General features: G+C 36.4%; 2 protein-coding genes across 2 annotated transcripts; one reads left to right on the top strand and one right to left on the bottom strand.

Moving 5' to 3' along the window:
- Positions 1–1,480: 1,480 nt before the first annotated feature.
- Positions 1,481–18,137, bottom strand: prorp (protein only RNase P catalytic subunit). Its single transcript, XM_052145866.1, has 7 exons — positions 16,749–18,137; positions 16,595–16,642; positions 16,358–16,490; positions 7,130–7,237; positions 3,810–3,958; positions 1,923–2,118; positions 1,481–1,656 (listed from the first exon to the last, which is right to left on the bottom strand). Exons 1-7 carry the CDS (start codon positions 17,747–17,749, stop codon positions 1,525–1,527), a joined length of 1,767 nt encoding a protein of 588 aa, XP_052001826.1. The 5' UTR covers positions 17,750–18,137; the 3' UTR covers positions 1,481–1,524.
- A 56-nt stretch (positions 18,138–18,193) lies between these two features.
- ppp2r3c (protein phosphatase 2, regulatory subunit B'', gamma) lies at positions 18,194–26,859 on the top strand. The gene is made up of 13 exons (XM_052145130.1): positions 18,194–18,357; positions 20,081–20,208; positions 20,459–20,563; positions 23,016–23,128; positions 23,226–23,323; positions 23,474–23,544; positions 23,821–23,953; positions 24,053–24,108; positions 24,249–24,324; positions 24,548–24,684; positions 24,916–25,053; positions 26,496–26,555; positions 26,668–26,859. The coding sequence occupies exons 1-13, from the start codon at positions 18,291–18,293 to the stop codon at positions 26,857–26,859; spliced, it is 1,374 nt and encodes a 457-aa protein (XP_052001090.1). The 5' UTR covers positions 18,194–18,290.
- Positions 26,860–27,256: the final 397 nt, after the last annotated feature.

The raw sequence follows: 27,256 nt of genomic DNA, 5'->3' as shown, positions 1-27,256 counted from the left end.
TGACTATATTGCTTCACACATTTTATAAGAAAATATATCTGAATTTGTTAATTGCTTGAAGAAATAAAAAACTTGTCACCTTCATCTGGTACACACCACTTCTATTACATTTAAAGTTATTTATGTTTATTTTTTACTTGTCAAAAGCAAAACAAAACATGTAATAATTAAAGTAACCTTGATTTCATGTCATTGGTGCTATCAATGTTAAAAATGGGTATTTTGAAAATACACACACACACACAAAACCTTATTTATATCATTGTGAAGACTTTCCATAGACTTCCATGCATTTATGGATTTTATACAGATCTAACGATAATTTCTATCCCATACCCCTCACAGCAAACTTTTTGCGTTTTTACATAAAAAAATAAAATAAAATAAAACTGTTTAGTATGTCTAATAAGCCATTTATTGGGACCGCTGGCTGCCCCACAAGGTAGGTAATCTCAGGTTTTACTAACCTTGTGGGACCAAACATGCACACACACACACACACACACACACACACACATCCATGGTCAAAGTTCAGAGGAAGAAGACTGCTCAAATTTGCATATGGTAATTTTTCCTCCATGTTGAAAAAGTTATTAATTTAAATTTTTCACGTGGTTCATTTAAATATATAATTGGCAATACATTATTTAATGTTTAAATTTATTGGTATGATTTATTGATTTTAGTTTGATCAGTGGTGTATGCCTTTTGTATTGACACCATCTTAGAAAATTCCTCTTAAGAGAATTTGTCAGTGGTGTTATCATCACTTGTGTTACAACCCTTGCTTTATTTGTGAGACAAAATTAAATAATAAAGAACAACAGTCACATTGTCCTTTATGAATAAAAAAAAAAAGAACGTTGAGATGTTTATCCTCGGCTTTTATGGGCAAAAAATGAACTGAAACGCATTGAAAATTTTAATAGTTTGTAAGAAGTCCATAAATACTTTTTTTTTTTTTTTTTAAACTACACACTGTTGTTCTTGAACAATCACCATAATGTAATGTCAAAATGTGTTGTAAGACCAGAGTAAACGGCCAAACCTTTCTCATCAGCTTTCATTTTGGATTTCTATGGTATTTGTGATGATTAACAGTGGGCTAAAGACATTAAGAAACTACAAATGCCATAGTATTAAGAAGAAGTAGATATCCTCAATCCCCTAACGGATTATTTAGTATGCATCCACTAAAATACAGGTACTTAAGTGTTGCAATAGCACACCCATGGTAAAATGTCATAAGGTAGTGTATATCTAATCCCAGATAAACCAACATGGATAATCACTGCTACTGAAAACATGCATTTATGCAATTGGACTTTAGACTCAAAATCCTATAGTTACTCTCAGAAGAATGTTTTTATGTGATTATATGACATAAGCAGCAAAAATTACAGTGTGTTTTGCAAACATACTTGCTATATACTGACATAAAAGTAACGGAAGAAACAGAATTGGAATTGTTTATGGAATCAATTATTTATTTTACAGTCAGCACACTTATGGGTAACTCAAGCCTTAATGTTCTTGAGTTAGACAAAGCCAACTCTGAGGCACTTCATATGTGGCTCTATCTCTTCCCTTCTCATCGTACGGAATGTGCCAGGAGCTGCCAGCAGTCTGTAAGATGGTATCGTATGTTGCGATCCTCTGAAAAGCACATAGTAAAGCCAACAGTCATTAAAGTTAGAATATGGCCCTATTTTAGTTTTACAATAGCAATCATGATTAGCATGTGCACTACCAGTCAAAAGTTTGGACACGCTTGACTAGATTTATGTTTCTCATGATTTTAAAAACCACTCTAAAGGCTTATGCTTGAAAGATAATATAAATTGTGCTTGCGTATAAATTATTATTATTCTTTTTTTTTTTGTACAAAACTAAATTTCTATCTGCTCAGCATACATGCCTACCTGAAATCGAACTTTTTTCCCTGGTGTGTAATGACTAATTACCAACTGATGACCACGTTGCCACTTGAAGAAGAGGCGTCTGGTGGCTCGGTCTGAGATGCAGGCCTTGTGATCTCTCATCAGATCTCGACTAAGAAAGTTACAGTGATTTCCAGAGTACAAAGCAGCATACAGCAGGAAGGGGTCATCCTCAGATCTGTCATCCAAGAGAAGAAACAACACTGCCTTTGCTCAAATTGTTTTTTTAATTACATTTACGCATTTTAATTTCATAACAAAATTCAATCAAATTGAATTGAGTATTCTTTAATAAAATAAATAATACGTTTTATTCATTTCATTCTGTTAAACATTTCATGTTTTAATTAGATTTTTTTCAATGAATTTTGTTATGAAATTGAAATGCGTAAATCTTAAAAATAGGTTTAATAGGATTTTTTTTTCGTCTAAAAATCTATGTCCACATATGTGGACAGTGGGACTACGTTGTGAAATTTTAAATAATACCAAGCAACAGAAAGTCTGATTTGTTATCAAATTGTGTATTGTTTACAGGAGTGTTGGTTATTCATGTTATTTAGACTTTACAGACATTACATCAGAAATTTGCATAAATAATATATAATATAATTTAACTCAATACATTTAAAAGGATAAATTCTGAATCCAAGTACTGATTACCATCATCCCATGTCTGCCAAACATGTTAAGTGATCCAAACATCATCTGCAGCCTCAAACTGAACTTCTGACCGGATGTAAGGAGTAAATGCTCCCTAAATAGTGAATGTCTTAACCTTCAGTGTGCCGTCTGTCTGCACTGGTCTCAGAACAGTTTGAAATGCACCTTATTATCGTCCGAACTCCGTATACAGACTTTGAAAGCAAACATTTTCCAGCTTTTGGATCCATCCATTGATGTGATAATGCACAGTGAATATAGGATATTTTAAGGAAAATGAGTCTATAGTCCACATACATGGTCATTGTGTTTAACAGCGTGCCGTTTCACAATAAATCAATGACATTTTTTAAATGGCATACCGGATGAAACAAAAGACTTCACTATTTTGACAGAAATGAATGAGATGTTTTTGTAGTTTTGTTTCAGTTTCTCCCAAAGATAACCTCTGCTGAGATCTGTGACATGTTGTTTAGTCACATGACTCAGTGCGTTGAAAGTTGAACCCTTTAATGACAGTCTAGAGTCTCCTGAACTGAAATCAGTCTGTTTAAATTAAATTATGCATTGCCTATAGTGAAGCCAAAACGGAATGTACACGCATGTGGATGTGGGGTCTCAGGAGGTTAAATTAGATTATAAATTAGAACTATTTTTATTAATACGTTTGTCACTGAATTAATTATATTCATAATCAAGTTGAATTCAAAGTATGCGGCAATGGAGAGCATTTTCTAAACGCTCCATTTTCGGTGGACGAAGATGCCGTTCTAGTGTGGATGAGAGGCATAGACGTAATGAAATTAATGAGTTTTCCAACAAAAATGTATTAGTGTGAATGTTGCCTTAAAAGGCAACTTAATCATGCTACATTTTGGAACAGCCTTCGCATATATGAGGCCTTTAAAGGGATTGTTTAACCCAAATATAAAAATTCTGTCATCATGTACTCACCCGTATGCTGTTCCAAACCTGTGTGACTTGGTTTCTTTCGTGGAAAATGTTAGTCTTAGTCACTATTTACTTACATAGTATGGATCAAAAAGAGCAGCGTCCCACATCTATAAAAAATGTTCCTCTCGTGTTCCACGAAGAATGAAATTCAGAGTAAATGAGGACAGAATTGTAATTTTAGAGTGGTGAACTAAATAACATTTTGGAACAGAATGTATGTGTATGTGATTGTGGAAAGAGGGTTATACTAACATGTTCTCAGTGAAGAAGCAATGGGCTTTCTGCTTGATCATGTTCATGTTTTGTCTATCCCAGTTCCGGGAAGGTTGTAGCATGTGCTTCCTGCCAAGTACCAGGATGTTCAGGCCCTGCTGGTCCAGCTCTGAGACAACAGCCAGCAACTGTGGAGATAATTCACACTCTCAGCGACCTCTTACCATTTCCACTCTAGAGATGTTAGACATTCAGTTCATTCATAATTTTTTCTATGAATTGAACTGCGTCTCTGATTACTTTTTTGCAGGAATTTCCCTTGGCATTACAAATGAATGTGAATGCGAGTAGGTCAGCTGTAGGGAAATTATTTTTGCTCACGTTGATTTTACCTACTTTTGTGTCACTTACTCGCACAAAGAGCATGAGGGGATTACACAGGAAGTTATTTTTCCTATACCCCCCTCATTCTTACACAAAGAGCGTGGGCAGAAAAGCAGTTACTAAAGGTTGGTTAAAGGTTAAAACTGTGTGCTAAAATTATCCATATTTAGATTACTATTCATGAGATAGACCTAATTATTACTAATATTATAGCATGTAACTTTCCTTCAGGTCTATCTTCCCTGGTCTGAGCAGAAGTGACTAATTAGGGGTCCCAGTATCCAAGGTACTGGATCACTATTGCAATTGTACTGATTTTCTTCTTATTCTTACTCTTTTTATTTATTTTTTATTTTTTTGTGCTAAAATAATTTCATGCCATTTGGATCAACGTCTAGGAGGAGTTAGAAAAAGTTGTTTTCTTTTCTGAAAACTTCAAATGGTGGTCAGAAATTAAATCAGAGATGCACATCTGCAAACACAATACTTACAAAGTAACTAAAGTACATAGTAATGAAATTACCAAGCCCCTGACAGATCTGTTCTTTAAAATGTGGCAATTCTGGTCAGTTTCTCCACTTTTCCAAACTGCTTGGACCCCAATAATTGCATTGTATTGACCCACCGAGCTGAAATATTCTACTAAAAAACTATTACTTCTGGTCTATCAAACCCTAGTTTAGTTATTTCAGACATAAGGAAGTGCTGACTGGGGAAATCACAGGTATGATCTAGTTTTCTGCTTATTCATGATAAGGAAGTGGACAGTGAGCCACAGATGTGCTATTTTACTCTGGAAAGCACCGTACACAACAGTGTCCACTATTTCACAATCACCTTCAACCCCTCCCTGCAGTAACTTTTACCTAAGCAGTCCTAAATAAACCAAGGACCTCCCAACCTGTTGGTCTTGTAAATTTACATTCGTTTTCATTATTTGTCTGCATATATAGCATTCAGTCCCGTCACTGGGTCTGTAAACAAAGCATAAACTTTGGCCACAAGTTAATTTAAAAGGGCTAATTCAACTAACAACCGAACATTTCTTTTTATGTTGCACATAAGAATGAAAGCCTTTCGGGTTTGTAACAAATTGCAGGTGAGCAAATGATAACAGTTACAGAATTTATAATTTTCGGATGAACTAAACCTTTAAGTCTTAATGTTCACAACCTGCAGCCAGGGTTCATACAGATGTGCCTGTGCAGAGACAAGCAGTTATAACAAGCATGTCATTGAATGTGTTAGCAAGGAAGTGGGGTAAATGTTAGCACCAAAAATAAACTTGACCACAAAAGGCACATGTCTGATGTTAGTCATAACAAAATGAGCGTAAAATCCCCTGCCTCAGTGTTCATGTGCTATGGGTGCATCTGTATTCATCTGTGACAGTGTCACATTTGTCTGCAGGAGATAAAATCGTACAACAGGAAGCCACGGATGAGTGGGCAGAAAAACAAAGGGATTTGGGTAAAGGAAGTTCACTTGTTACATCAAAATGTATAGCTTTATGCAAGTGAACTGTTTGGAGTTGTTTTTATCCAGTAATATAACAAAAGTCCTCTATGGCATTTTTTTTACTTTTATGCCTTTTGATTTTTGTTCAATGGCCGTTGGAGGGTGTGTTGGGTGGGTGAAGATACTTATCTAGATACTTTTGCTCTATGGAGGCTGCATTTAAAAGGTATAGTTCACCCAATAATTTAAAATCTGTCCTTGTTTACTCACCTTCATGTTGCATGTTCAAATCTGTGTGATTTCCTATCTTCCGCTGAACACAAAAGGAGCTGTTAGGCAGAGTGTTAGCCTCAGTCGCCATTTTCTTTCATTGTATGAAAACAATATGCAATAAAAAGGAATGGTGGTGACTGATGTTAACATTCTGCCTAATATCTAACAAACATGTCCTTTTGTGTTCCACAGATAAGAAAGTCAAACAGGTATGAAACACCCAAAATGTTAATTTTTTTCGTGAACTATCTGATATGTCCCCTCAATATTCGGATTAACGGTTGATCAATATGAGTTTTCAATGATGGATTGTTAAAATTTTTCCCAATATTGAATGTTTGACTACATCCTTGTTTCAGAGCAATTAAAAATGTATTATTTTACCCAATATTAGTGTGTCTGTGTGATTTATTTTTATGCTTGTTAGAATATCAAGCCGTTAGCTTAGCAGCATGCTAATGTTAAATGCACATAAAATCAATTGTGAGTCGAGTCTCCCTTGCTAAGCGCTATTTGTGTGGTGCAACCTATGCAGAGCATTCCTTATCTGTCGCTTATGAAGTTCTATGATGGTTACTTAGGATGCTGCCTTATAAGGCATCTGTCTATGCAGGTAGCGAGGCATTTTACTGGGTTTTGGTACAGAGATAAATCATTCCAGTTTATCTGTTGCCATTAGATTCTTACTAAAACGGAACAAGCCCAAATGCAAACATGCCACTGCCTGTAGATTGACACCACCATGTAGGAGGGCAGATGTGTAACACATCAAATTTCACAATTTTCTCTGTAATATTACATAGTCATAAAATATTCCCCATAGCTGTGGGTTTTATGGGTTTAGGGGTCTTCACTATCTGGTTGGAAACTATGAGGGTTTGGTGCGTTTCTCTCATCTTCTTCATCAGCATTGAAAGTAAACCATGCCAGCCATGCTCAACATCTCCCCCTTATGGTACCCATGGCACCAGCTAAAGTCCTTGCATGACAACTCTCCACCCAACTGGTTGTATTACATTTGTTTACAGTCTGATTGAACAATCTATCATAAAAGTAAACAAACCTATTTTTGGACAGCTAGTTATTTGTTCCACCTTCAAATCATTTGTAGCTATTTCAAGGTTTAAATCAGACTAGGTTGACTGTCTAGGAAGTTAACTTATTAAAAAGGTCACCCAAAACCCACATACAAATCAGTACTTTCCTTGGAAAATCAAAGCAGTTGAGTAGTACCCATCACTAACCGTTTCAGAGTGGGTGCCTTTGGGTGTAGTGTTAGCCACATTAAGACCATCGATGACAATATCAAAGGGAGGCCTCTGCTTCACAAAACTCTTAAAGCTTTCAAGCTCCTGTACGGAACACAAACAGCTGGTTATTATTGGAATCGTGACAATAAACATGAAGATGCATAGTCAAATAAATATTATGCCACAAATGCTGTCGATTGAGCTTAATTTACATTGAATCCGGAACATTCCTTTAAGACATAAAACTGTGCACAAATGTCACTGTAAATACTAATAGTTATCTTAAATTGTACAAAAATAATTTACTCAACTTAAGCTTAATTTTTTACTACTCTTACTATTTTTAAATAAGTTACCATTACTCTCTAAACCCAAAAGCTGTTATTAATAAAAACATTTAAGTGGTCCTAATTAAACAGTACTTGAAATATCAAATTCGCAAATATATACAGCCTTTAAGCTTTGGCTTGAACTTTTTACTCCTAACTCAAAAATATTAAGTACAAAAATCGTGGCTATGTGGAATACCCATAAGCACTTGTGCTTGAATAAATGATGTTTGTTTGGTCAAAACAAAGGAACTTATGTATAAAAATAATAATTGTTATTTAAAAATGTACATAGTTTTAATTCTTATGACTATTGTATCTGTTTTGTTGTAGCTGGTTGATAGTTGTGATTTGTGTTAAGTTACAATTAAGGTGACTAGTGTTACTTGACTTGGAGCTGGTTAACTTTAAGCCATTCTTCTCCACTCAATTGTACTTCACAAAAGTGCAGATTTATGTGCACTAAGATGTATACACTTAGGAGAATCCAATGTGCCATTTGGCAAACCGAGATTTCCTCATACTGTATATGATGGGCTATAACTCATTTTAAATAATGAAATAAAATGACAATGACACTTTAATCACATGAGTTAAGTTAACTTGTAACTAGTTCATGGTACTTTAAAAAATGATGTTCAGTTTAATTGAGCCAAATATGTAAGCCTTTGTTTACTTAGAAAAAGCATGCAAATGATCGCCTTAAAAATCTAAGGTCAACTAATTAGATTTTACAATGACACCACTATAAAATACAACATGTACAAATACATTTTAACAAAAAAACAAGGCAAAGTAACAATTGAAAATGCAACTCTAGTAAGCATTCTTAAGTGGGGTGCTAATTGTTAGATGTACCATGAAAGTCCTCTATGCTTAATATTTACATTACATTTCAAGAGACAGCTGACAGAGGATGTAAATTAATCTGACTTCAATTCTTTTGGGGGTGATTGGAGATTTGGTATTTTTGGAGATCCTAAGTAAGCAGGTGGACTGCACCTCTCTTGCATCTTCAACAAGAGAAAGTGATAGTTGCCTGGATGGATGGGGTCTCTATTGGTCTTCTCTGGATATTTACTCACATTGGTGTTGTGTAGGACATTGCACAAGAGCAAACCAACTAGAGTTGCATAAGACACAGACAGAGGGCAGCTGAAAGAGAATGCATGTTCCTGTTTAGTTGACATCTGTTGGTCATTCTTAGTAATTGTGTTGATGCATATTCCAAGCTAAAGGTTAAATAAAGAGAATCGATTGTGATTCAACCACACCTCTAGCATGCCACCTACTACCATCAGCAGGAGATAGAAGGAAGCACATGTCTAAATGTGTAGATTCATTGTAGATTCAGGTTTGTTTCTTGTAAACCACAAGGCCAGGAAGCTGAGACTTGGACATCATTGTTAGTGATCAGACCAATGAGATTCATTTCATCTGCAACTCGTATCAGATTGAGTGAGGGACTGAGATATGTATGGGCTTTGCTGTACAGAAAGTGCAAGGAAACATGCAGCTCTTAGATACTGGTTTGCTAAGTTTGACAGGTACTGGCAAAGGCACATAACACGGAAGAGACGGCTTTAATTGCATGTTGCATCTAGTTAGTGTAATACTGCAGAATTTTGCTTAATATCAATTAAGCTGATTCATCCCAGGACAGGCAACACATGCTTATTCTTCAAGGGACATTCAAGCATTTGCCACAGGTGTACAATAGATGTCTTACCAATAAATAGAGCTTGAGCATGTCTGGCTCACGTTCATAACCGTGACCAGGTTGTATTTAGCTAAATAACATAAAAGCAGGTGGGCCCCTTGAAATGCAGGTCCAAAAATATCCAAGCACTTCCTTCTTCCTTTGTTGTGGCTTAAAAAAAGAGGTTGGAATATCTCCAGAATTGTCCATAGCAGAGCTTGTAAACATAAGGGAATTTCCAGCTGGCTCTGAGCCAAGCCACTCCCTAGCCTGTCTGTCTTCAGGGTTTTAATTAGAAAAACACAAAGTGGCAGAGGTTGTTTACTAAATTGGCTGACTAGTGAGTGATAAACAGATCCGTGCACACTTGCTTCTAGAATGCTTTGCTTGGAGGGAACTGCAAACTTGGCAAGCTCTTCCTTAAATATGAAGACACGTTGCAAAAAAGTATTTTTGTATGTTTTTCCCAGTTAAAATATCTAAATATGCTTAACATAGATTTACTAGAAGCTAGATTGTGTAAGATAATAAAACTTGTTTTCAGGGAATATATCCTGAATTAAGTTTGTCTTTCTTACCCCATAAGCAATTGACAGGATTTGTACCATTTCAAAAATATAGCCAGAAGATGAAAACATTATAACTGTTAACATGCAACAAAGTTTACAGTAGTACTTCAGTGCTTTACAGTAACTGCGATTTTTGCTTTTAATTTTAAATAAACAAGGTAATTAACATTATGCCCCAAATTCTTTTTGAAGTTATTGAGCTCAACTTGCATTGAACCTGGAACATTCCTTTAAGGATGCTTAAGAAAACAACTCAAAAATACTGATTTAGAAAATGACTTTTTGCAGCACAACAACATGGTAAATTTAAACCAAATAGCTAGTCAATAAACAAGACTTTTTTAAATGCTTATAAGGCTATGCTTATCAAAACCACAAGTATTTCTGGACTGTCAGGTGGCTGGAGCCCAGCACTTCCAGTTCTGCCTGCAGCATTGGAATTTTTCCTACTAAAAATTCTGAAGCACATATACAGGTGAAACTCGAAAAATTAGAATATCGTGCAAAAGTTCATTAATTTCAGTAATTCAACTTAAAAGGTGAAACTAATATATTATATAGACTCATTACAAGCAAAGTAAGATATTGCAAGCCTTTATTTGATATAATTTTGATGATTATGGCTTACAGCTTATGAAAACCCCAAATTCAGAATCTCAGAAAATTTGAATATTACATGAAATCAATAAAAAAAAAGGATTTTAAATACAGAAATGTCGGCCCTCTGAAAAGTATAATCATGCATATGTACTCAGTACTTGGTTTGGGCCCCTTTTGCATTAATTACTGCCTCAATGCGGCGTGGCATGGATGCTACCATCCTGTGGCACTGCTGAGGTGTTATGGAAGACCAAGATGCTTCAATAGCGGCCTTCAGCTCTTCTGCATTGTTTGGTCTCATGTCTCTCATCTTTCTCTTGGCAATGCCCCATAGATTCTCTATGGGGTTCAGGTCAGGCGAGTTTGCTGGCCAATCAAGCACAGTAATACCATGGTCATTGAACCACGTTTTGGTACTTTTGGCAGTGTGGGCAGGTGCCAAGTCCTGCTGGAAAATGAAGTCAGCATCTCCATAAAGCTTGTCTGCTGAAGGAAGCATGAAGTGCTCTAAAATGTCCCGGTAGACGGCTGCGTTGACTCTGGACTTAATAAAGCACAGTGGACCAACACCAGCCGATGACATGGCTCCCCAAACCAACACAGACTGTGGAAACTTCACACTGGACTTCAAGCATCTTGGATTGTGTGCCTCTCCATTCTTCCTCCAGACTCTGGGACCTTGGTTTCCAAATGAGATGCAAAATTTGCTCTCATCAGAAAAGAGGACTTTTGACCACTGAGCAACAGACCAGTTCTTTTTTTCTTTAGCCCAGGTAAGACGTTTGACATTTGAAGCCCATGTCCTGGACCCGTCTGTGTGTGGTGGCTCTTGATGCAGTAACTCCAGCCTCAGTCCACTCCTTGTGAAGCTCCCCACACATTTGAATGGCCTTTTCCTGACAATCCTCTCCAGGCTACGGTCATCCCTGCTGCTTGTGCACCTTTTTCTTCCACACTTTTCCCTTCCACTTAACCTTCTATTAATGTGCTTTGATACAGCACTTTGAGAACATCCAACTTCTTTTGCAATTACCTTTTGAGGCTTTCCCTCCTTGTGGAGGGTGTCTATGATGGTTTTCTGCACAACTGTCAGGTCAGCAGTCTTCCCCATGATTGTGAATTCAACTGAACCAGACTGAGAGGCCATTTAAAGGCTCAGGAACCCTTTGCAGGTGTTTAGCTGATTAGAGTGTGACACTTTGAGCCTACAATACTGAACCTTTTCACAATATTCTAATTTTCTGAGATTCTGAATTTGGGGTTTTCATAAGCTGTAAGCCATAATCATCAAAATTATATCAAATAAAGGCTTGAAATATCTTACTTTGCTTGTAATGAGTCTATATAATATATTAGTTTCACCTTTTAAGTTGAATTACTGAAATTAATGAACTTTTGCACGATATTCTAATTTTTCGAGTTTCACCTGTATGCAAAACCCCACGGTTCTTAGCCCCACATACAGAAAAAACTCAAACAGCAGATTGTGTTTAATTGCAGCTACTTTGCATGTTAAACATCCTGTTAATTCAAGAATACAATCTATGCAAGTGGGCTAGAGAGAGCAAGATTGGGGGAGGGACAAAAGTCAGCGAGAAGGGGGCAGAGGGCTAAAAATTTGGGGAATTCCTAATTGCTTTTGGTGGGGGTTAGCAGTTGGTGATTAGAGGTTGTTCAACTTTCAGCAATAAGTAGGGTTAGTGCTTCCAGCATGGGACGAAACTAATAAAACACATGTTGTTTCGTGATGCCTTGTTTTAACAATTTGCATGGAACATTTGCATGGCGTAGTGTGCTTTACTGTTTTTTTGTTAAGCTGCCTTCACTTGTGGCCATGGAGAGGTTAAGTTGAATGTGAAAGCTGGGGATTCCCCAATGGTGTCAAGGGGTCACGTGCATGTGGTACCAGTTCGCCTTGCAGAACTTTGTGTACCTACAATGGGTGTGTCGGGGGAATATGCACATTCAAAACAAGTTTAATCCAGACCTGAAAGTAATCATTGTGTTCTTGTATCTTCTCTGCACATAAACAATGGCCCATTTAAGAGACAAACGGAACAACCTTGTCTAGCCATGAGAGATTCTTAACGCATTGTGTACGCCAACTTTTATAGGAATTAAAACTAAAACAAATGAAAAGGAACTTTCTAAATCCACTGAAGTACCTGCTATGTTTTGTTTAAAGCATGCAAGACATTCCGATAAAATGAAAGGCCGTGAAACATAAATAAATGGAGAACAAAAAGATTAATAGCTCTGGAGTTTGAGGAAACCACACCGTACCCCATGGCAGAAATGAATTAAAAGCCTTCTGCAGTTCCCGTACTTTTCCTTATTACAAGCTTACTCCTATTGAGACGAGAAAAACAGGCTTCCCCAGCTCACGCTTGACCTGTAAATCTGGGTATCTGAGTGTAAGGAAACCAAAAAGGGACTTTATCAATTAGCAATGAAAATGGTTTTAGATTTGTGAATCAATGTGTTAAAATATATACCATGCATAACCACAGTAAAGTTCCACTGTAAAAAAATAAGCCTAAAAGGGTTGTTGACCTTAACTCTTTTTAAATAAAAATTAAGATTTGAGGTTAAAAATGTATATGAATGTATAAGGAAAAGTGTTTATTTTAGTTGCTGTACACAGTCCCTATTTCTTTAAAGTTTTTCACAACCTTTTTTATTGGCATTTTTACTTATATAGTCCTGTTATGTGAAAAGTGAGTTTTTAAAGAATACTCTTCTTTAATGCAGTCTCTCAATTAATGTAAGGTTAAAAAAAAAAAAAAAAGAATTTATATGCATGTAGCTTTTATGATCTCATAATTAAGATACTACATGGTATATTTGTACTTAAGAACTGAAACGTCATTAACTATTGAAGGGAAAAAGATGTATTAAAAAAATGAAAAACAGGATATAGATATACACTACTCAGATATATACTTTCCCTTACACATTCATATAACGTTTAACCTAAAATCTTAAATAATAATAATAAAAAAAAGTCCATGGACATGTTATAAGTCAACTAGCCATATGCAGTGCTGTATGATACATGCTGTTTAAAATAGTTTCTGATCCAGTATTGCACTACAATGCTTTGCTTTTCATGTCAACTACCCAAAAGCACAACATTTGTGCCTTTCTTTTGAAAGCAAAATGAATATAAATAAAGCCAGGGGTTGTTAAATGGCTCTGCAGAGCATTGGGGGTGTTTTAACTGTCCTGTGCTTGTTTCACTCCATAAAGAGTCCATGCAGCTCTACAGACAGACAGGCAGGGACTTTCCAGGGTCACTCATGTGAGCTGCTTTTGAGGACTGAAATGTGAAAGCCCATTGTGTTGCCTTTTACGACTGCAAAGAGCACATATGTGCCCAAGCAATGCCCATGTCTCAGCATCATGCGCAAGATCAAATTAGACATTCTTTATAGCATTTTTCCCACAAGATGTATAAAAATACCCCTTTATGAGACAGTACTTGGAAAATGAACCAGTTTCCAATGTGTGAGAACTGTGTTTGCAAACAAACATGACTGTTCTCTCTGCGAAATGGAATTTCGGTGGAGTCGCTTGCCTTGTGACCTTGTGTCTTCGGTTGAACTGCATTCATGGGCTTTCTAAAACTGGGGGACCCACAGACACATGAAGGAACATGTGTTGGAAAGCCCCAACACCATAGCTAAATGTGGAACTAGACAGGATCACATGCTTTTGACATCTATAGAACCCACAGACTTAAAAAGCACCCCTCTCTAGACAACAACATCATCTAATTCAGGGGACAGACTCACTTTAAGACGCAGCTCAAACTGCATAGAACATCTTTTTATTCTGGATGGCTACACAGCTTGCATATCATGCAGTTGCAGCCTGTTGCTAGCTTGGTCCTGCACAAGTAAATATGTCACTTTAGTTACCAAGTCAAAATTGCATGTCTGTGTGGCAACTGGAAACAGACAATAAAAGTATTAAAAAATGTGGAAGTTTGGGCTCAGCATTATTTTTGCCATGTTTCAAGAGGGGTCAAACATTTCTCACTTCATGTTTTATATTTTTTGTTAATTAATTTCTTCATGTTTATTTTGGAGTAAATGAAATACTCAAAATATAAGAATAAATAATGTACAGCGTACAGTATATGATCTATGATAAACATGTTTAATCAGTTTCTAATCTAGGCAATGTAAGTGTAGGGTGTGTAGGACACTATTGCCGTCTAGTGGAGTCAACAAGTAATGCCATTATAATTATTGAGACCTCATGCCTGGGGTACATTTTAGGTCTTGTATCACTATGAAGGGGCTTATTATGCAAAGATAGCTGGCTGACAGTATATTATCCTACTAATTTCATGGCTTCTTACCAAATAAATAAATGGAATATCGATTTGACTTGCAATTACTGTGAGAAGAAAGAGACCGCAGAGTGATATGAAACATTAGCATTTATGTAGGACGTTCCTATATTCTATTTCTAAAATATACTGTATAACTAAAGCTTTAAATAGCATTTAAACAGATACATGGACACTAAATAATTAAACTACAAAGAACCATTATTAAAGAATCAAAACCATAGTGTGAACAGAAATATTAAACCAGATATTCAAATACAAAGATGTCACAGCTGAAGTATGTCATTTCTGCAAAACTAGCGCCACCGAATGGAATTGTAAAAAAAACAAACAATTGTTTTGAAAACAGCTTTTTGAATACGCCCCTCATCTGCTGTTGATCAACAAAGAAGATAGTCCCACCCCCATCTCACGCCATTGGTTGAGTAACATTGTAAGGGCGGGTCCAAGCAGGTCGCTTAAAACAAACACAGGAATTTTCATGGGGCCACAGCGACAATGTTTACAGTTTTGAGAAAATTAACCTTTAAATGGATTGTTCACCCAAAAAGGAAAATTCTCACATCATTTACTCACCCTCATGCCATCCAGGTGTTTATGACTTTCTTTCTTCATCAGAACACATTTGAAGAAAAATAGAAAAATATCTTAGCTCAGTAGGTCCTTAAAAGGTCTCGTGTAACATATTATGGCGTTGACATATTATGGATGTAATCTCACGTTTTTTCTCTCGGTTGAGACATTCAGGATGAACACAGAAACACACCATTGTGAGTAAATATACAGATACAAATACAGATACTGATCTAATCCAAAACCAACAAAGATTCTGTACAGCGTTTTTCCTACTCAGTTGTAAACAGTGCTGCTCTTTCGGGTGTGTGAACATGCTAACCCGATTATGTCACTTGCTAACTGCTGCTGACCAGAAACGATGACTTATGATTCATAAGTTATTAAATATTGATACTTTTTTCCAGCAAAAGCGAACGTTGCGTTTTAGAAGACACAAATGTAACCAGTGGAGTCGTATGGATGGCATTTATGCTGACTGTCTGTTCTTTTTGGAGCTTTAAAGGTTGTGTCCATCCACTTGCATTTTAAGGACCTACTTAGCCAAGATATTTTTCTTCAAATGTGTTCTGCTGAGAAAGGTAATACACACCTGGGATGGCATGAGGGTGAGTAAATGATGAGAGAATTTATATTTTGGGGTGAACTAACTCTTGAAATGGTTTACTTGTAGTTGTCTCTGCATATTAGGCTGGGATAGTATTTTAAAGAAAGTATTCTAACACTAAAAAAGTTACATACTTCAGTTTAAATGGTGCTCTGCACGAGACTCAAATGAATCGTCTTTTAAAACTGATTCATCTATGAACCCTCAGAAAAAAACGATTCACTAAAATGAATCAGACTTTCCACTACTTCATATAAAAGGGAGAGGATGGTTCAGAGAGGTTCATTTACAAAAACTGATTCACTAAAATGTATGTTTAATGCTTCATATCAGAAAATGGTTTATCATGTACACATGTCTTGTTAACATTGTGGGGTCTGTCTGTCTGTCTACCTAACTGTCTATAGATAGCATAGTTTAAATTAGCTTTGGTTAATAAACTCTTTGATTAAACAAAAGGAGGAGAGAGATGTACTCTGGAGACAAACCTCTGGAGTAGTCTTGTTGAAGATGTCACTGCCTTCTAACACGTCTTTCATCACTTTGTTCTTCAGCTCAGCATACTCTTCCTTAGTCAGCTGAATGGATTCCAAGGCTGCTTTGCAATTCCTGCACTCTCCACTGAAACACATAGCATACACCTTTAAAAATGATCAACAATATATAATAAACATTATAAAAACTAATAGAAACAAATCAAAACAAGAAGGTAGATATACTTATACCTGGGGGCCACAAATGAAAACGTTCCTCTCCATTTCGGATCTGCTAAGCTGTGCAGATGCACACAATAAAAATATAATATTAGAGATCTGAAATTCTGTTTTATTTTTTTCTTTAACACAATGTAATGTATAAAAAAAGAAAACAAAAAAGTACCTCTCAAACCAAGATTTGATCGTTTTTATCAACGGCTCTTCTGGGTAGATCTGATTATCTCTCATATATGACAGGACAGAAAACAATTTGTCTTCTTGTCCATGCTGAGTGATTCCACTCTGAAACAGGCACTGCCAGGTATTCTGATGAGGAGTGAGACCCAGCTCTAGGAGCTCCCCATACAGCATCCAGCTTGTCTCAATGTCACCATGAAGAGTCGCTCCGGCAATGGCATCACCGTAGTTCCTCGAAGATGGCGGGAGGGCCTTTTTCATGCCCCCCAACACAGAAAGCGCCTCCCTCCAGCGTTCTGTTTCACTAAAACCTTTAATAAACAGGGATGACGCTCCAGTGTCGAGGGTCTTAAAGCAAGTTCTCATTATGTCATACGTGTCAAATACCTCAGAGTGGTGCCCACCCATCACACACAGCGTGAGGTACCTCAAGAGGAGTTCATAGGAAAGAGTGCCTTTTTCCTGAGCCACATATGTCAAGAGAGATTTGGCGATGTTGACGTCCACTCTAGCTGCTAGCATTCCTTCCATCATTTGTAAGTCAAAGCGTTCAGGTTTGGAGGAAGCTTCTTTTAATTTAGTCCATTCTGACATCGTCAGTGGATGATCAGGGAGTGCAACCTTTGAAGATCCTCGTGCCTTTGCAGTATAATTATTGGACAGTTCTTCTTTATCTGTCCCAGCACGCTTTTTCAGATACTCAGCAGTTCTTTTGGCCGTGCCAGCTGTGAATACTGAATTAGGAAATGCAGGCCTTGCTCTAGGAGTGAAGCCTTTTTCTTTGGCAGCTCTGCTGAATGATTGTGCCGATTTGTCTCCCTTTGTGCAGTAAAACTGCATGTGTGGCTTTATGACAAATCTGCTTGCATGAAGAATGTTATATTTCGGAGAGCCAGTCAGAGCAGGTCTGAGGTATAGGGGGATGCCAACCCATGTGCATAAATGCTTCATACAAGTCCTTGATTTTGACATAACAAGAGATCCCATTGCCTTGTCTGATTTACACTTGTCACATTTAAACAAATTCACAACACACAACTTGACCTGACTCTGTGAATTAACTCAATGAAGTAAACTTTATCAACAACCATGCAATGACACAACCCTCTAGCTCAATTATACATTTAAATAGAGTGATACTTTAGCTGGCCCTTCTTAAATAATTAACATTTATTTAGAGGAATACACAACATATAATCTGCTTAAGAAATGTCATTCTGTACATAAATTAGACAGATATAGGATAGATCAAGCCGTTCATATATATCACGAGTTTGTTTAAAACACTAGTCATTGGTAATTTAAATAACAATATCTAACTTACACGATTTTGTCCAAAGTTTTTAAATTCTAACCAGAAATTCAGTATGGCCGGCCAGCCATTCACGCGCCTGTCAAGTCGCACTCTGATGACGTCGCTCGTGTCGCAGTCGTAACAGGCGAGGCTACTTAAACGTAACAAAAACAGTTTAACAATACATTCCATGCGCATTTCTTCATGGTATACTAGGATAGAAGAAATCTAAGGATGGCAAACGACAAAACTGCTCATTGGAAAGAGTTGCTGAGAGGACGACTCGCCTCAGCGAAAAAAGGTAACGTAATAACACGCCAACTAGCAAATCAATTACAAGAGGTTTTTAGTTCAATTGAACTCTAAATTATTAATCAGTCGACATAATCAACCAAATGGGTTTAAGTGTACCTCATGAAAATGTATTATGGTTTTACTGTAGTAACACTAATTGTAGTAAACGGCATTTTGGCCGGTATAAATCATTCATATTAGGCTAAGTAATCTTAGAGGAGTTTTGGAAATTTATTATTCTAAATGCATGTATTGACCTGGATTTGATTTAGATTTTTGGGGGCATTTTATACTTTTATTTGGGATTATTTTGTTCTAAACATAAAAATGTTCCATGTCTCATTAAATCAACCTACACTCTTATTTTTATCTAGGCTTAGAAAACTGGCGGCCAAAAGTTTGGAATAATGTACAGATTTAGCTGTTTCGTAAGGATATTGGTACTTTAATTCACCAAAGTGGCATTCAACTGATCACAATGTATAGTCAGGACATTACTGATGTAAAAAAGGAAAAACAGCACCATCACTATTTGAAATAAGTCATTTTTTTTATCAAATCTAGACAGGCCCCATTTCCAGCAGCTATCACTCCCAACAACTTGTCCTTGAGTAATCATGCTAAATTGCTAATTTGGTACTAGAAAATCACTTCCCATTATATACAACACAGCTGAAAGCTATTTGGTTTGTTAAATGAAGCTTAAAATTGTATTTATGTTTGTTTTTGAGTTGCCACAGTATGCAATAGACTGGCATGTGTTATGGTCAATATTAGGGCAAAAAAAGAAATGTCTTTCTCTAGAAATGTGTCAGTCAATCATTGTTTTGAGGAATTAAGGCTATACAATGCTTTAAATTGCCAAAAAAACTGAAGATTTCATACAAAGGTGTACACTACAGTCTTCAAAGTCAAAGAACAAATGGCTCTAACAAGGACAGAAAGAGATGTCTAATGCCAGATGTACAACTGAACAAGAGGATAAGTACATCAGAGCCTCTAATTTGAGGAATAGACATCTCACATGTCTTCATCTGACAGCTTCATTGAATTCTACCCGCTCAACACCAGTTTCATGTACAACAGTAAAGAGAAGACTCAGGGGTGCCTTATGGGAAGAATTGCAAAGAAAAAGCCACTTTTGAAACAGAAGAAGAAAATGTTAGAGTGGGCAAAGAAACAGACATTGCAAAAACAGATAATTGGAAAGGTCCAGTTAACACCATTGAGTGTTTGTAGGATCAGCTAGACTGTAAGGTGCAATGACCGCCACATCTATGGCAAGTGCTGCAGGTAGCGTGGGGTGAAATGTCACCTGTCAAAACTATAAACCTCCAAAAAGCACATTAAGGCTGCATAGAAATAATCTTTAATACTCAAGAAGTTTAATCCATGTCTTCTGAAGTGATCCATTTTTGCCCTGAGCCCACATTAATTTTTTGACCCTGCTATGATCACTATGTAAAAGCTATGGTATATTTTCATAAGGGGTAGAAATACCTGAAATAGTTATTGTGATAACAAGTGGTCTTTCTTGCAAGAGGTGCGAGATTTAAAGGCATATTTAATTACTTTCTGCTATTTACTCTTTCTTTTTGAACAACATAGAACACTAACTATATAATGCAGAGATAGTCAGTCACAGTAAGATCAATGTAGATGTAGTAGGTTTGTACAGTTTGTGTGAAGTATCATAATGTGTGTTCAAATCACTCCGTTGTATTGATCAGATGACAGGACAGAGGACGAGAAGAAGGCAGAGGAAACAGAACTGTTCACAAAGTATTACACAGAATGGAAAGTGGGTAAAAATGATAAAGATGACTCCTTTAAACACATTCCACGGTTCTACTACAGGGTGAGTTGTTCACGGTCCTATTAATAAGAAAAACCTTTTTTTGCAGTCACATCCATTTATCGTAACCTGCCCTAATATTTTTGGGGGTGAATAACTGGACAGTTATTAGGCCTTGTCTTGAGGGATTTGTATTTAGTGTCATCCTTCACTGTAAAGAAACTGGCACAAGATGTTCACTACTTTATCTATGCCAAGCATGTTTAACTCAGTCTTACCTACTTCATCGTAACTTCTTAATATTTTATGGCAGCTTCCTGCTGAAGATGAAGTTCTGCTGCAGAAACTGAGGGAAGAATCGAGGGCAGTGTTTCTCCAGAGAAAGAGCCGAGAACTACTGGACAATGAGGAGTTGCAAGTATGAATGTTTTTTTTTTTATTGAGCCTTTGATATTATACATAAAGCATTGTTTATTATCACTGTTATTCATTTTTTATTTGTTAAATGTTTTAATTAAGTCTTTAGTTTTCATCATAAAGGAATAGTTCACCAAATAATGACATTTCTCTTATCACTTACTCACCATCATGCCATCCCAGATGTGAATGACTTTCTTTATTTTGCTGTACACAAACGAAGACCGGGTACGGCTTCTCCTTGGGCAAGAGAGAACAACCCTTGAGCCCCCCTCATGAGGGTACAACTTTCTTGATTATACCTTTTTGTACTTGCCTTCTCATCTAGATGTGCTAATACCAACCTTCATCTCTCTGCAAGGATCCAGAGTAAAATAGATCCTCCCAATGCTGTTCGCAAGGAGTGATTAAAAAGGGTCGACTTGTTTGCTGTAAGTTGCGACCTGTGTCGGTAGAAGATACCTGAGAAATATTTCAACACTGTACTTTCAACACTGACATATGTCACCTAGATGGGAGGTTGAAATGGCTCACTCCAATCAATCGGCTGGTTAAGACATGCTCTGATATTTCTGTGATAGCTCAACAACTGCTAACTTTCCAGAATCCCCAGTAAGCGTTGGCTAAGGGTCAACCGAGTGGATGGAGCCATTTACAATCTGCTCTAACTTCTTGAGCATATAATTCTTATAGCTCTGATGCATATTCTGCTGGAATTCCGTGGCGCTGTGCATCCCTGTTTTTTGGGCTCCAAGGTGGGTGGGGAATAAGAATGATGAAACCAAGAAATTTAAATATGGCTTCAAAACACACTTCCAAAATACAGTTTTTGACCCTGCAGAGAACCGTTACGATATGTTCCATATACATTCATCCAAATCTTACTGTAACACACAAGGACCTGGATGGCCTAGTAGCCCAACTCCCTTCTCCATATATACGCATGGAAGACTTTAATAGTCACAACACACTATGGGGAAATGCCAATTGTGACACCAAGAGGAAGAGGATAGAAGAAATCCTAGACAATCACTCCTTCTGTCTTCTAAATGATGGATCCAGCACTTACCTACACCCAGGGCACGGAACATACTCTGCAATTGACCTAACAATTTGCGAACCAGAATAATTTAGACTTTTCATGGAAAGTATGGCAGGACCTACGTGGTAGTGACCACATTCCATTTAATACTAACCCTAAAAGGAAAAGAAGGTTTAAGAATATCAAGATGACAGTTTAAAAAGGTAAACTGGTATCATTTTCAAACTCTTTGCTATGAAAGGTTTAATGAAGTCTCTGAAGATGATCCAGATGCTATCAAACAGTTCACCTGCACACTCATCTCCATGGAAAATGAGACCATTCCAAAAACATAATCTAATGCAAAATGCAAACGTATAAATGAAGCTAAAAGGAAAAGTTGGAGACAATTTGGATCTGGTCTGACATCAGCAGATTTCCAAAAGTGTCCTATACCTCCCACTGACCTAAAACCCATAATAAATGAATATATATAAAAAAAAAATGGCAAACTGAGTGGGATCAATGCATCATGAACAAACTCCATGAAATCAGCCCTATTGTTGGCAAAAGAAGTTCCTCTCCATTTTCAAATCGCTGGGACCAGATTGTCTACACCCACTGTCGAATTGGTCACTCCAGGTTGACACAAGTTTTTAATATTAGGAGAAGATTCACCAACATGTACCTTCTGCCAGAAACCATTATCCCTGAAACATGTTTTATTAGACTGTACTGCTCTTAACCTCATGAGAAACCTTTTTTATTCTGTCAGCACTCTGGAAGAAATTTGTAACAACGTCAAACCGAACGCAATTTTAAATTATTTAGGAAAAAAATTATTTTTAAAAACTTTAATAGAATTCCTTACACATTTCTCGCCATGGAAATAGCCATAGAAGCTGGCATGGCATTCAAACAACAACAACAAACACAAACAAAGATTTTAAAAGAATATCTCCGCTTTGCCATCTCAGCCATACAATGCAAGTCAACAGGGTCCAAAACTTTTAAAAAGCACATAAAGGCAGCATAAAAGTGATATGATATGTGTGGTTGAGAAACAATTTGCATTCTTCATGATATCACCACCTACTGGGGAGGGAAGAGAATTTATTGTACAAAAAGGACTTAAATATTGATCTGTTTCTCACCCACACCTATTATATTGCTTTAGAAAACTGATTGTACTACTGTCTTATGGATTACTTTTATGCTGCCTTTATGCTCTTTTTGGATCTTCAAAGTTCTGGCCACCATTCACTTTTATTGTAAGGACCTACAGAGCTGATATATTCTTCTGAAAATCTTCGTTTGTGTTCAGCAGAAGAAAGGAGGTCATACAAATCTGAGATGGCATGAGAATAAATGATGAGAGAATTTTTATTTTTGGGTGAACTATCCCTTTAATTCATTTTTTTTTTTCCTACAGAACCTCTGGTTTCTTCTTGATAAACATCAAGTGCCGCCCACAAACGGTGATGAGGCCATGATCAGTTATGAGAGTTTCCTGATGGTCGGAGAGAAAGCGGGTGCAAAATGCAAGTGAGTGCATCATTGGAAAATGGGCTAATAAGCATATATAATTTGTAGGTGCATTTGACTCAGTAAGTTCTTTTTCATAATGTTTTCGCCCCTTCAGCCTTTTTTTCACCGCAAGAGTCTACGCCAAACTGCTTCATAATGATCCATATGGGCGGATATCAATTATGCAGTTTTTCAACTATGTCATGAGAAAAGGTAGTCATAAATTCTGTGAATTTTGCTGTCACTGTATTTTCATTTTATGAAATCGGTTAATTATGGATATTGTGGAAAAATATAATGAATATTATGAAAGTGTTTTTGTTGAAGTAGATAATTTTTTAAAATCCATTTCCCCTCTGGCAGTGTGGTTGCATCAGACCAGGATTGGTTTGAGCCTCTATGATGTAGCAGGACAAGGTTATCTCAGAGAGTCTGTAAGTAACAGCATTCTACTTCAAGGGATAAAATAGAATTCATCAGTATCTTAAAAGTAAAGCAGGATTGTGTAAGGCTCAGTGTGAAATTTCTTAGTAGAATTGCAAAACTACTGATTTGATTGCAGTTCTAAAAACATTGTTAAATTGGTTTTGTGTGTGTGTGTGTGTGTGTGTGTGTGTGTGTGTGTGTGTGTGTGTGTGTGTGTGTGTGTGTGTGTGTGTGTGAGCCTAGCCTTTAGTCCAGAAAGATATACAGTGTGTCTGTAATTGCAGGACTTGGAGAATTACATTCTTGAGTTAATTCCCACACTCCCTCAGTTGGATGGCTTGGAGAAATCATTCTACTCGTTTTATGTCTGCACTGCTGTTCGCAAGTTCTTCTTTTTCCTTGATCCTTTACACACTGGTATGTCTCCAGTAATAATGTTGCCTGTGGAAGAATTGAAAAGTTAAGTATTTTACATGCATATCTTTTAATTCTGATGTTTTTATGATTGCTTCACAGGGAAGATCAAGATTCAGGACATCCTAGCTTGCAGTTTCTTAGATGACCTACTTGAGGTAGTGTACACATTTTCACTCAAAGTGAACCTACACTATCTACAAAGTGAACCTACACTATCTTTGTTGTTTAGATATTAAAGTTAAACTTAAGCTGATTGCCTTGCAACGTCAAGCTAATGAAATGTATACTTTTACAGCTTAGAGATGAGGACCTGTCAAAGGAGAGCCAGGAATCAAACTGGTTCTCTGCGCCTTCTGCCCTTCGAGTTTACGGTGTGCCTGCAAAATATTCGTATTAATGTGTTGTACTTTTTTTATTTTAAGCATTTTTTTATTTGAAATCTGACAGTTTCTTTACAGAAGCATATATTGTTTGAGTAATGTTATCATTTGATGCCATTTATTGCTGTACCACCACTAAGAACTGCACAGTAACAGCTACAAGAGGTATAAACATATCTTTAATAGATAATGAAGACTTGTTGCCTGTTTATAGGTCAGTACCTTAATCTGGATAAGGATCATAATGGGATGCTCAGTAAGGAAGAACTGTCTCGCTACGGCACAGGAACACTCACTAGTGTTTTCCTAGACCGGGTCTACCAGGAATGCTTAACTTACGATGGCGAAATGGTATGACCCTCTGACTGGATCTCTTAAGCTAGTGTTATAGTTATAAGGGATTTAATCCCTTACATTAAACAAATGTTTGCTTTTATGTACTTTCACAATACAACTTGTACTCGCACTCTTCAGTGTACTTGAGTAAGTTTGGCCGTAAATTTGTAAAGATTTGTTGATGTGATGTATTCCCATTAATTTTATATCATTTTTCTTTTTTTTTTTTTCTTACACTTTCTTTAGGACTATAAGACCTATCTAGACTTTGTGCTGGCTCTAGAGAACAGGAAAGAGCCTGCAGCCTTGCAGTATATTTTCAAACTGCTGGACATGGAAAATAAAGGCTACCTCAATGTTTTTGCCCTCAACTACTTTTTCAGGGTAAGAAAACCCTTTTGAAAATGAAGCAGAAATGTTGCGTTTGGATATGGTTAGTCACATTTCTAGTGTAAGTTTAGTCTAGTATAGAATAAAGAAGTAACTAATTTTTTTCTGTAAAGTTGCTATGATACAAATAAACTGAATTCAAATGAAATGTTTAAAGGAATATTCTGGGTTCAATACTAGTTAAGCTCAATTACCAACATTTGTGGTATAATGTTGATTAGCACAAAAAAAAAAGAAAAATCGAGGTTACAATGGAAGTGAATGGGGCCCAATTTTTGGAGGGTTTAAAGGAAGAAACATGAAGCTTGTAATTAATTAATTCTTCTATTAAAACTCATGTATTATTTGAGCTGTTAAGTTTACGTAATTTTTACAGTCGTTTTAGGGTTTGTTGACATTATATCATCATGGCAACAAAGTCGTAAAATTGGCCATATCTTTATACAGAAAAGGTTAGTAAGGGATTTTGTCACAGTAAAATCAAGTTAACACACATTGTTCACATCTTGTGACTATACTTTTGAAATGGTGAGTATTTTAACATTTACTGATTGACCCCATCCACTTCCATAGTAAGTGCCTCACTGTAACTTAGATATTTGCTTTTTTAAAGACAAGGAGGGGCATGTCAAAGTTGTTTTTGTGGTAATCAGTATTATGCCACAAATGCTGTCGATTGATCTTAACTTGTATTGAACCCGGAATATTTGCATTTTATATTTAGTTTTTGTCCAATGTGAATATTTTATATGGTAGTGAACTGAGCTCATATGTTAGAAAAAAAAATATAAGGACTTGTTTATAGAAATACTCTGGGTTCAATACAAGTTAAGCATTTGTAGCATAATTTTGATTACCACAAAAACAATTTCGATTTGTAACTCCTTTTCTTTAAAAAAAAAAAAAAAAAAAAAAGCAAAAATCTGGGTTACAGTGAGGCACTTACATTGGAAGTAAATGGGGCCAATTTAACATTAAAATACTTACTATTTCAAAGTTTTAGCCAGAAGATGTAAAGAATATGCATGTAAACATGATTTTAGAATGATAAAATAGCTTACCAATGTTTCTGTGAAGATGTAATGCCATAAACACTAAAACGAACGTAAAATTTAAGCAACTTTACAGCTCAAATAATACACAAATTAATTTAAGTGCTTTTATATTATAAGCTTCACATTTCTGCTTTTGAATCCTCCAAAATGTGGCCTCTTCACTTCCGTTGTAAGTGCCTCAATGTTACCATTTATTTTTTTTTAAAGAAAAGTAGGGACAAGTTGAAATAATTTTGTGGTAATCAACATTATGCCACAAATGTTGTCGATTGGGCATAACTTGTATTGAACCCGGATTATTATTTTAAAGGGGATCGTTATGTCAGTAAGTAAGTTAGAATCTTAATTAAAAATAAGAGCGTGTATTTGTGATACATTCAGGCCATTCAGGAACAGATGAAAATCCACGGGCAGGAGCCAGTTTCATTCCAGGATGTTAAGGTACAAGACCTCTTCTTTTTAATCTGGAAAATTCAGTGATATTAAAGTAGATAAATCGCCATTTTGTATAATATGGTGATCAAACTGTATCATAATTAATGTATATCCACAGGATGAAATCTTTGATATGGTGAAACCCAAGGATCCCTACAAGATCACATTACAGGACCTGGTGAACAGCAGTCAGGGTGATACAGTCACTAGTATTCTCATTGATCTCAATGGCTTCTGGACTTATGAGAACAGAGAGGTTCTGGTGGCTAACGACACTGACAGCAACACCGCTGATTTAGATGACACATGACATCACTTCCGCAAGTGGTTGTGGTACTCTGGATGAGGAAAAAAGCATTAAGGAGGAATAAACATAATAGATAAGTTGTATATTGAAATGTTTATTAAGTCATATGTGCAAAACAAGCTGTTTTATTTCACCTACATTTATATAAAAAAGTAGATGTATTTTTTCACCTTAAAAAAAAACTTGTACACAAATAAATTATACTTTTCAAAATGAAATGAATTTCCATTTGTGTGAGGAAAAAGTAGACACATTTTAACTCACAATTTGTGCCAAAGGTGGCACGCACACCTCATACACAACAAAAATATTGTTCACAATAAAAAGATATTTAGTTAGGAAAAATAACTTCTCTCCGATTTGATGTTGTCAGCTCTAAATGCAGTGCATAAACGGAAGA

The sequence above is a fragment of the Xyrauchen texanus genome, chromosome 16 (genome assembly GCF_025860055.1).
Source record: "Xyrauchen texanus isolate HMW12.3.18 chromosome 16, RBS_HiC_50CHRs, whole genome shotgun sequence".
NCBI classification, from domain to species: domain Eukaryota; kingdom Metazoa; phylum Chordata; class Actinopteri; order Cypriniformes; family Catostomidae; genus Xyrauchen; species Xyrauchen texanus.
This window is presented reverse-complemented; position numbering and strand designations above follow the sequence as displayed.